This window comes from Sinohyriopsis cumingii, chromosome 7 (genome assembly GCF_028554795.1).
Source record: "Sinohyriopsis cumingii isolate HCF-2022 chromosome 7, ASM2855479v2, whole genome shotgun sequence".
In the NCBI taxonomy this organism is placed as follows: Eukaryota; Metazoa; Mollusca; class Bivalvia; order Unionida; family Unionidae; genus Sinohyriopsis; species Sinohyriopsis cumingii.
In genome coordinates, this window is record NC_142967.1 from 135,127,643 (window position 1) to 135,139,434 (window position 11,792).

At 34.8% G+C, this 11,792-nt stretch overlaps 1 protein-coding gene across 2 annotated transcripts in view; it reads right to left on the minus strand.

The window, feature by feature from the left end:
- LOC149796187 (formylglycine-generating enzyme-like) overlaps positions 1-11,779 on the minus strand; it is a 40,489-nt gene extending 28,710 nt beyond the window's left edge. The window contains exons 1-2 of one of the 2 annotated variants that reach the window (XM_089966139.1): positions 11,176-11,779; positions 1,637-1,711 (exon numbers count right to left, since the gene is read on the minus strand). In XM_089966139.1, coding sequence (XP_089822265.1) covers positions 1,637-1,711; positions 11,176-11,598 — 498 coding nt within the window. In that variant the 5' untranslated portion in view covers positions 11,599-11,779. The remainder of the gene's footprint in view (positions 1-1,636; positions 1,712-11,175) is intronic. The other variant, XM_089966138.1, reaches the window with a different exon arrangement.
- Between the last annotated feature and the right edge of the window lie 13 nt (positions 11,780-11,792).

Sequence of the window (11,792 nt, forward strand, 5' to 3'; positions counted from 1 at the left end):
CTGCTACACACTACTGCATAGCCAAGAATTGTGCCTACTACAGACTAACTGTACATACTGTTGCATAGCCATGAGCCATGCCTACTTCTATACATAATGTAGTATTGCCAAGGACTATGCCTACTACATACTACTGCATAGCCAAGAATTGTGCCTACTACAGACTAACTGTACATACTGTTGCATAGCCATGGGCCATGCCTACTTCTGTACATAATGTAGTATTGTCAAGGACTATGCCTACTACATATTGCTGCATAGCCAAGGGACATGCCTACTACTGTACATACTGTTGCATAGCCAAGGGTCATGCCTGCTACATACTATTGCATAGCCAAGAATTGTGCCTACTATAGACTAACTGTACATACTGTTGCATAGCCAAAGGTCATGCCTACTTCTGTACATACTGTTGCATAGCCAAGGGCCATGCCTACTACATTATGTTCAGCAGGGCCTTAAACATAACTTTTGTGGAAGCAAAAGAGGTGTATTCTAAATACCAAACCACATCCCCTCAAACAGATATGATGCTTATTGACAAGGGGGCATAAGTCTGCCCTAAATTGCAAAGACCCAGATGTACTGTTGCATAATACACTGGCAGATCTGGGTCTGTGCAGTTTGTTAGGAGTAATCAGTAGAACAAACAACACAGACCCTAATCTGCAGGCACATTATGACACAGCAGATCAGGATCTTAGTTATTTGCAGTTTTACTCGACTTTTTTTAGCGAGTATTTGTAGTATGCTGCTTGCAAGCAATATTCCAAGTTTCCATTTGAAGACAATTATTTGCTTAGCACAGACTCTGACTCCACCGTGAGTATTGACAATATTAAAATCATACAAGGAACATACGTGTAATATAACAGTATTCATATCAAACTGATTATGAATAACTTGATGGTTCTTTAGCTACGCTATGCCATTACAAACAACATCCCATGTGAAAATATGAAGTTCACTATCAAGGGCCATAACTGTCACAAAATGGAGCTTATGACAGAAAGAAAACAAACAAATCATCAATGGCACATCAATGTCCATGAAACATGGTTCAAAACAAACTGTAGTGTAGATTTAAAATTGAGAAAATAACTTCATAAAAATTTGAACTGAAAAGATTAATAGGCAATTCACATACCAAATGGCATCTAATATTGTGCAAGGATTGCAAAGATATGGTGGTTTGGAAGAAAAAAAAGAGTGGAGAGAAAGATGGAAAGAAAGCCTGATGGTCTAAAGAATGGCTCCCACATCTTGTTGTAGGGCCCTAAAAGAACTGATTAATCTTTACAGATACCAATATTAGCTGGTAAGTAAAATCAATATATCAGAAGGACATTTTTTACACATAATAATAAATAACAGCTATCACCAATATCTACACTTTTAATTTTCGTGACAATGCTAGCAATCACTAATCCTTATTAAAAATCATGCAAAATACAATCACTACCTCTAACTGGTTTAGATGAGGTTTAAGTCAACAGGGGTGTATGAACTTGTGAGACATAAATGATCACAATTAATATGCAAAAACAACAGGTATACCTACATAATGAATGGATTTAATGACACTGATAAGAAAATAAAAGAAAAGATGTGTTTTGTTTGAAATGACCATACTCACCGCTTGAGAGACCTCCTTTAAAACTTCTTCAGACACATATTTGTCCATAACAAATGAATTCCCAAATTTCTCTGCCTGATTTCCCATGAAACATGAAAGAAAAATTATAAAGACTCATAACAATGTTGCAGTAATTCTAACTTTTCTGAGAAGAGTTCATACCACTCTGACCTGATTCAGAAACAGAGTCCAGTTTAATGATACACTAACACATCAATCATGTTCTTCTTAAGTCCTACTAAAGGATCATATGATCACAGATTTTCTTTATGCAAGTTATATTTGTAATGAGATAACTGATGCTATAGTGTCTACTAGGCAATATTATCCTGAGGAAAAGTACACATTTGTTGGTGGTGTTTTTTTTTAATGGAATAAACTCAATATTAGACAATGTAAACTTTTACCCAAGTAAAGTTCAATTACTCAGTCACAATTTTTTCTTCTTCTGCATTTTTAAGCAACAAAAGCAATAAATAATCATATAAATATGAAAATAACCTCTTAATACCCAGCTTACATGAAGTTTTTCTTGTAGTACAGCTATCTATGCAATTCTGTGTTAGCTCAAATGTCCCTGTCCAGCTTACAATATTGCTTATCTGACTCCAAATCAGTTTCTAAAAGTCACCATTTCATGATGTATATTGATTATGATATGAATGGAGATGATTAGCACTGAATAATGTGAGCATCTTCATCATTCACTAAGTAGAAGGCAAGGATGTCATTTATGCTATTGAAAAGCAAAGGTACAACCAGTTTTCTCAATGAGAACATTAAAAATCAAAGTTAAAGAAGAGTATCCTGGATGGCACATTATATATCCTTCCCATATTGGTTAGTCTTCTATGATGGCACTAGTAGAGTACAGATGAATGGAAATTATTGACATATGGCACCCAACTACCTCAACCTTGCTCTAGTCTTGAACTAAAGTTAATGTGCAGTAACTATTATTTTTCTATCAGATTTACAATGACCTCAGAATATGTAGGTTTTTTTTAAATCCAAGTGCAAGTCATCCCAAAAATTTACCAAAGGAACTTACTCCAGAACAAAAGTTTCTCTGCACAACCCATCTTTATTTGAGCCAGAATGACCCTAATATTTGTACCAATGGTACTCCAAAATCAATTGACCTGATCCATATATTAAGTGCAAGCCTTTTACAACCTTTGATCAAGGAAGATAATAATCAACATGTGCAATTTTTGTTGCTGTTGTTGTTATAGGGTTTAACGCCATTTTTCAGCATAATATAGGCAAAATATGGCGGCCAGTATTAATGGTGGAGGAAGAACCCGGGAAAACCCCGGAAAGAACCACCGACAAACAAGAAGCTACCGGCAAGCTTTCTCACATATTCACATTGGCCGAGTCCAAGACTCAAACCCACACAGAGGTGAGATGGCAGTGATTCATGACGGAGAGTACTTTAGACCACTCTGCCACTTGGGTCCCAGCAATTTTTGTACATAAAACATTTTTTTCTTTTCTTATTGTGATTGTGACCATTGACCTTTTAACTCCAAACTGACAGGCTTATTCCTTTCTGAAACAAATGCCAACCACAAAATTGGTCTGTGCTGTTAATGTAGAACTAGTTTTGTGTGCAAAAACTATTTTTTTTAAAAGTCCTGGTGACTTTGACCTTTATAAAACCAAAATCAATAGGCCTCTTATTTACCTCATGTGCATGTTACCAACAATATTTCATAACTGTAGAGAGTGGAGAACTCTAGCTACTGTAAGGAAACCCCTTTTCTCCTTTCAGTCCAAATGATCTTGACCTAACATTTTGAACAAAATAATTGAAAGGTTCTTCCAGACTCCAAGTGCAAGACAGCCACAAAGTTTGGTAACTTGAGTCTTTTGACAACTTGAATAATTATGGTAAAACAAAATTGGTGACAAATGGATGAACAATATTATAACATAATACATTATAGCAGGCATAAACATTTTTACTAAACCATCAAGACAATCATATTTTTGTTTATCACAATTAAAAATTAAATTTAAACACGAGTCCCTTGAAGAGACTGACTTTCGTCTGGCTGAAAAAAAATCCAGGAATTCAAAATAATCCACTTTATTTTCTTTTATCTGAAGATTACTGAAACCATCTTTTACATTCTTCAGCAATAATAAGATTTTCAACCTAGCTGGAAATCAGCTTGGCACCATTTTCATCTAGGACCAAAAATGCATAAAAATTCTGGTGTAAACCCCATGTTGATGTAACTTTCTGTTTTGGAGGAGCAACAAAAACAAGATTTACAAGATGGATGCCATGGTGGTCATATTCATTATCAGATTGGCACCATTTTTATTTAGTACCAACTAGACATCATAAGAAATCTTTTGGTGAAAGCACAATATTGATACAGCCAACCATCAAGGAAAAGTTGTGATTACAAGATTTTCAAGAAGGCCATTGTGGCATTCATATTAGAAGTTAAATCGGTACTATTATTATTTATGACCAATAGACATCATAAAATGTCTTCTAGTGAAGACCCTTTGCTAACATATGACCAGTCTATGAGAAGAGATGGGTTGATTTTCAAGACTGTTACTGTGGCAGGCACATTAAATATCTGAACGGCACCATTAGGACCAGCCAGACATTATAAGAAGTTGCTTAGTAAAAACCCCATTTTAATACAACCATCCATTCAGGAGTTTTGATTACATATTCTGAAGATCACTACTGTGGTTGCTATACTAGATATCTGAACAGCACCATTTCTACTTAGAAACAACTAGGCCATAGAATGAATATGTCTCATACCAACCCTCAAAGAAATTTATGAAAAAAGGTAATAACAAACAAAGTACTAATGAAGGGAAGGATAAATGACACACAATGGACAAAAGAAAACAAACCATTCCGTAAGCTCTTCTGGTCTATAAACCAGTAGAGCTAAAATTGTTGGACAATAATAAAAAATAAAATAGCAAGGCCCTATATATGCTTGTTTAAATCAAAACCACAAATGTAGCATTTATTTTAATTATAGTAAGATTCAGCCTTCTCATTACCAAACAGCTGCCAAATACATTACAATAAATGTTTCCATCAGTGCAATGTGTTTTTTATCATTTCAAAACCGTTTTTGTTGTTGCACAGTATTTAACTTTCAACTTTTCAATTTCAGCCTGCTACTGTAAAAAATAACCAGAAAGCTAAAGATTTCAAATCAGTTGTCACACTGAACCAGTAATTGTGTATTTTGAACTAACAGAGGGTACTGCAAAATATATTTACTTCGCAAATCAAAATCAATTTCATATTCTTTCTAAATGTTGTTGCTGTTGGCTTAATGCCATTTTCAGCACATAATAGGTTATACATGGCAGCTGATGTAACTGGAGGAGGAAGAACCCAGAAAACCACCAGGAAGATCTACCTACCCATGGGAAGCTACTGGCAAGCTTTCTGACATACCCATATTGACTGAGACTGAGGTGAGATGGCAGTGATATGTAAAGGTAAACACTTGAGACCACTCAGTCAGCCTGGGCACAAATCTTGTTAAATGATGCTGATTTTGTGGTAATATACTAGTTTCAGCTGCAGCCTGAAGCAACATATTTCTCAAAGTGACATGTGATATTATGTCACTAGCCTCACGACGTTATAGTCTAGCAAGGAACCAAAACATAACAGGTCAAATTACCCTCACAACCAGTAAGATTTAGTATGATATCAAATATAAAAAGACAGTATAGAAATTTGATGTGTTTCTTTAAGAACATTCTATGTTAACTTTTAATTTTGTCAAATAATTTTTAATTTTATTTTTGAACTGTGATGCAAAGGATATAATGAGTCAGGTAATATTTAAAGAATTTCAATTATATCAAGTCCACCTTCTTGATAATTTTGTAGGTTTTTTTTAATACTCTGGATTGAAAACCAACAAAATACAAATGGTCTAATACTGACAATTTCTCAAACTATAAATCACTTGATCTGATTGAATTAACAAAGAAATTTCCTGCAACTAATCAACAACAGCCCTTGGTTGATCTTGCATTTCTTTTATGGATAGCCACACTCCAGTCTTCACACAATGAATATAATTAATATAATATTTATCCTCGGTTGTTGGCAAATGATATTGTGATACCCTATCTATACATCCATCGAAATGTCTGTCTCAAAGTAACAAACTGCTGTCTGGAAATTGGTACATGTATTTAGGTTGCCCTCCTGATAACCATCTATTTCTTGCAAAATTGCAGTTACATTTACTATTATGTGTCATTGGCACAGTGTTGGTGAACAAAAAAATAAATAACATTAACTTAAAGCTACAACCTCAAGAAAAATATAATGGAATATTAGGAGGAAAAAATATATATATATATATATATATATATATATATATATATATATATATATATATATATATATATATATGAAAATGGAAGCTTCAAACTGCATTTTCAATACCTAATTCTAAACAATGTCTTCTGAAGTGGCCCCTTAAGTCACTGGGTTTCAGTCAAAGATCAAATAAACAAAAACGATTGTAATTTTGGATGCCAGTCGTTTCGTAACCCGGTCATTTCATAAATGGGATGTTTTGTAACCTGGCCATTTTGTATCTGGTTGTTTTACAGATTTACTACTTATAATTATGGTGTTGAACTTTTATTTTTGATAACAGTAATTTGAGGATTAATACAATTTTGCAAAAATATTAACCAACTATCAAGGAGTAGGCAAGTACTGACTATAACATAGTTGCCCGGCTCTCGCTAAGTGTCAGCCTCCTTCATAAGAGAAATAATTGTGGAAAATAAACCAAAGATTAAATAATTACTCGTATATGTAGAAAAATATGTATTTAGATTTAAATAAAACTTCTGGTTACCTTTAAACATACTTTCAAAAAATCTTATTAAAGAAAATGATCTGTAAAAAGTTGTGATTTATTATGTTAATTAAAAAACAATTATGAGCTTTCATCTTGAATTATATTCTAGGTTACATTTGCATATAATGATTAAAAAAGTGAAAAGATAAATAAAAAAGTGAAATTTGTTTCCTTTAATTAAAAAACATTGCATTTTGAAACAATAAATAATTAAAAACATTTTCTTTACTTATAAAACATTAAAATTATGTTAAAAAAATGTATATTTTGAAACCAAATAATAATAATAACAATAATAATAATAATATTTACTGCAGGAGACAGTTCTAGTTGGAAATGAATACACAGACACATAGTCACGTTTTTCTAATGAAAAATCCTAGTGTAGTCATTATTATATTCAAACTGGTTGGTGCTAAAGTGGGAGTGGGTCCATAGATAAATGCACACTGCCTCAACAAAGAAATGACAGACAGAAGGTTTTTTAGTGTACTGGTCCCAGAGTGCAAAAGTGCTGCCTTTGATGTAGAGAGTACACACATGAAGGCACCTCTTCAGCTAACCTTATAGGACTAATTTACTTGAAGACGAAGAAATGATGTTTCCTGGTAAAGAGGCTGCATACACAGGTACAATAGTGGGTTTGTGATAACTGCTTGCATGTATTCAGATCATTGTGCCAGCCTTCAACATTATTGTTGCTGTGGATGGAATGCATAACTACATACTAGCTTGTTACTTTCCACAGATGATTTTTGAACCAGTATTTTTTGTTTGATGTACTACATTATCCTTTGCAAGTTGTCAGGTGAATTTTCCTTTCGCTTGTTAAATGCAACAGTGATGTGGTACTCTGGAAGGAAAGGCTGAGCCATCAACTTGCAAAGGAACCTGTAGCTGTTACCTTTTGAGATGTGTGACACCTGAAGACCATACTTTTGCGGTAACAGTCTGACACTAATGAAATGCAACTTGTACTAGTACATCTGGAAACAGATTATGCAAGGAAAACCAAAACCCTTGTTTGAAATTGCAAACAAACTCCTGATCTTGTGTACATGGACGGGAATTGATGATGAATCGGAAAATCAGAAGATTGGTGGTCTTCATTACACTGATGAGGCATGAGGACCAAACCCAGTTGAACATGCTTTGTCTTGGAACCACTTTTCAGAAATCAATTTACAGGAAGTAGTTGGTGAAATAGTTTTTTCACTACTTTAAATGTATTGTTGATATACATGTACCAGTGCTTTTTTCTGCATGGATTTGAAACTGTTGGTCTGTTGCTAATACAAAATAACAATGCACTTTTTCTTTGATAATGGCTTTCAGAAACTTGTTTGGTAAGAAGTTCTCTGCCAAGTCAAAAGATAAGTCTTTAGGTTCTGCAGGTGAAGATTACATTGACATTTAAAGCTGTTGATGGCTGGATGACTGATTTCCAGATAGTCAATATTATAATTGGTAGCATGCACAGTCTATACAACATCTGATGCTCTGGTAAAGCCATTTGCTGATACGACTCTTGATTCTTTATTTTGTGCTGAAATCTGACAAAGAAACTGGGAACAGATGGGTGATTCTAATATTATCTGCCTTGCATCAATCTGGTTTATAACTGCTTGACAACAAATAGTTCTCTCACAAACAATACACCACCATGTCTTGCCTTCTTTTTGTCTTTTGACAGTATAGGAATACTATACAACCTGGTACATCATAGATGCATTAGGATCAATATAATCCAGAGTATCTTCAATGGAACTGTCTGTCATTGAGTCTTTGTCAACATCAAGTGATATTTGCAATGACTGGTTACTCATGCTGAAGGTGTTGACTGCAATAGTATCTACCAATTGGTTTGATTCTAAATCAGTCCAGGAAAATAGGTGTTCATTGCTGATGATTTACATGATACTGGCTAACTTTTGAGGCATTCTTGTCTTGAAAAACTGGTACTGGGTATGTCAGTGTACATTTGGTCAATGCAGTGGTGGTACTGGTGTTCGGTCTTGGTCTGATTCTCAGCCTGAGTAGCTAATTTCAATAGTTTTGGTTGTTCTGAGTCAGACTTAGATTACTGGTATGCTTGTACACTGACGGGTCTGAACTAGTCTGGTTCTGAGTCCATAAAATCTGAATCCATCTGTTGTAGCTGGCCAATTTCTTGAACTGCTTGGTGGCATTAGTCTAAATCTGAGATGATTTCCAACTCAGAAGGATGATACACATCCAAGCCATTAGTGTAATGCTAGTTTATAAAAACACTAATTACAAATTTATTCTTGTGATGTTACGTTGAATAATATTTATGCATACAAACTGTTTCTTTAAGTTCTGCTTTATATTTGTAATATATTTTTCTGACTTTATTGTTTTACTGTACTTACATCAAACTTCAATTTGACTGCATTATCATTTTAACAATAAAAATATATCATTATCAGCAATCACAATTCTTTTCGATTAAATGCAACTAATGTCAACAAAAAATACAGTAGCATGTGTAAAAATGCTGGGTACAAAACATCCTGGTTACAAATCCCTCATGTTTTGAAAAAAACCTGCACCTGAGGTTACAATAGCATTTTAAATATTTTCAGTCCTCAAAGAAAAAAGTGTTCAGACACAGGTCCAGGGACGGTGACTTTGAAAAACACACAAGCCCCGACTCAGCTTCCACAAACCCCACCTCAAATTCTTTGTGCTCAAAGTGCCCTATTTTTTTCATTATATATCAGTGCTCAAAGACTATTTTTTTTCAGACACAGGTGCAGGACATTTTACTTTAAAACAAATCACTAACCCTGACTCAAATTCTAATAACTCCAACTCAAATTTCATGTGCCTGTAATGGCCCTTTTATAAAATATTTTTGACACAATGTAGAAATTGCTGTAATTTAAATATGAAAAAAATAAACAAAATCATATTCAACTGACTTATGTGTTAATTTGCCTCTTGGATTAATTTGTGTAAAGCAATGTTTTGCACCAGGTCCAGCTGTGATCCACTGTCCAATTGCTCCAGTGCTTAAAGAAATTTGTTTGAGACACAGGCGTGGGAGATGTGGCTTTACAGCACATTGCTTTGATTTATAATCCCCTTACCTGACAAGACCATATTTTGCACACACTCGCCTCATCTATAATAATTAAATGGTTCATACATTATACTTATGATATTGTTCACAAGAACGAACCCTCAGTCGCATTTTGCTGAAGATGGGCTTAAAACCAAAGTGATTTCCAACAATTTCACAATTTCTTCATTCCTCAGGTGTGAAGTCTCAATAATTATGGCACACACCTCTTCTCTTGCGATCTCCAACTCTAAATTTTCAGCTCTGATGTCAGGTCAGTGATTAGGCTAATCTGTGTATTTCATTGCAATTGGCAGGGACCTTTAAAGTAGTTTTGTTTTCTGAATGCTGCACAATTCTCAGTTTTTTAATCTTTGTTTGCAATAGAAATGAAACTGGAAAGGTACTGATATTTTTATCAGTAAAAACCAATAGCTCTAAGTTTAGTAAATATTGGTTCATATGATAGCATTGTGGATGTGTCACTATTACAAAAAACACCAACACTATCAACAGAATCAGCAGCTACTGACTCTATGAGCTAATGGATTAAAATATAGCATAATGATCTGCTTTTTTTAGGGCTTTTATAAGTTCCTATTTCTCCAGCTTACTCTAATTGTTTAACAACTATATAGGTACTGCTCAATATATTTAACTACTGATGCATTACAAAATCAGCATGATGATCAGACATCTTTGTTACTCATGCTGTACAAAATAGCACTAATTATAGGTAACCAATTTCCCATTCATTTGTCATCTGCTTCGCTTTGTATATACAATGTTTACAGTTTTTAATACAGTTAAGCAGAACATCTTCAAAAGGTGGAGGGACCTACCAATGGTGCCCCATCATGAAACTGAATATTAATAATTCACCAGTGTCTTTTAAAAACTTCAAAATAAAATGCAGCATTTTGTCAGTAGGTACAAGGTTTCACTATGAACAGTTATATATAATTTTTCTGGGACAGACCTGATGGGCAGCTCACTTGGAACATGAGGGGTCTGATCTAGATTTGGAGGGGTATCAGGCCATTGGATTTTGTCAGCTCTGATGTTTGGACCAAGCTTTACATAAGCAAATACAGAACATGGACACAACATCATGAGGTTTGTGGTTATGCCATCCTCACTCCCTGGGAAGGGGAAATTGGATTACACCTTCTGGGTCAAGGTGGCTGAAAGGGAAGATTGGGTCAAGGGTGTACTAAAAAGCATGGGTATTTGCTAAGGGAAACTGTCAGTGAACCTCTGACTATTAAACCAGGTTTCAAAATTAAATTGCCACCGGCATAATCTCTCTCAATGAATGAAAATTATATTGGCATGAATTCAAGACGCTGTTCCTTTAAAGGACTGACCCTCTACTGGCAAAAAGAAATTCAGTAGGAATATTGAAAAGTCTTTTTACTTTTATGGGTGGGAGGCAGTGTACAAGTAATGCAATCAGATACAACTCACTGAAATACGCAGAATAAAACCAAATTGTATCTATGTTATTTTGATATATAACAGCAACATGAAAATATCTAGTCATCCTCAATCCTTCACTGTACCTCTGTTTTATATCCCGTTGCATTTACAAAGAAGTCGAAGTCCCTGTTGCTCACTTCATATTTGTCTAAATAAAATTCATTTATTTTAACCTCCCTTTCTGGTCCTTCACCGTCAGCAATAAAGATCGGTTTATTAGTTCCCATGATATATATTCCCGCCGGTATCAGGACCATGGGTCCTGACTGAACGGCTGTTTTATCCTGGCTGATAGTTTCAGCGTGCTCGACGACAAGATTGCCAGCATTTGGTTTTTGTACATTTTTCCCGTCACGACTTATAGAACAGCCGCAACCACCTGGTTCGTTCGAAGACTGTTGATTATTGCACGAATCGGCGTCATTAATGTCTGTTGCCATTCCATTGTGAAGGTATACAATTAAAATCACCGCATACACAACTGTATAAGCCTTCATTATTTGCATTCACACCCACTAGGTACAGAGCTGCCGTACTGATTTTGCTTTCCTGGACTGAAGAGCTCTATATAGACACATTCTCAATACTATGAACTTGAGTAACAGACTATAATGTGCATTTCATCACAAGTACATGATACTTATTACACATGCTGCGTACATTATTCGTGACAGAATTATGCACAACTTATAAATGACGT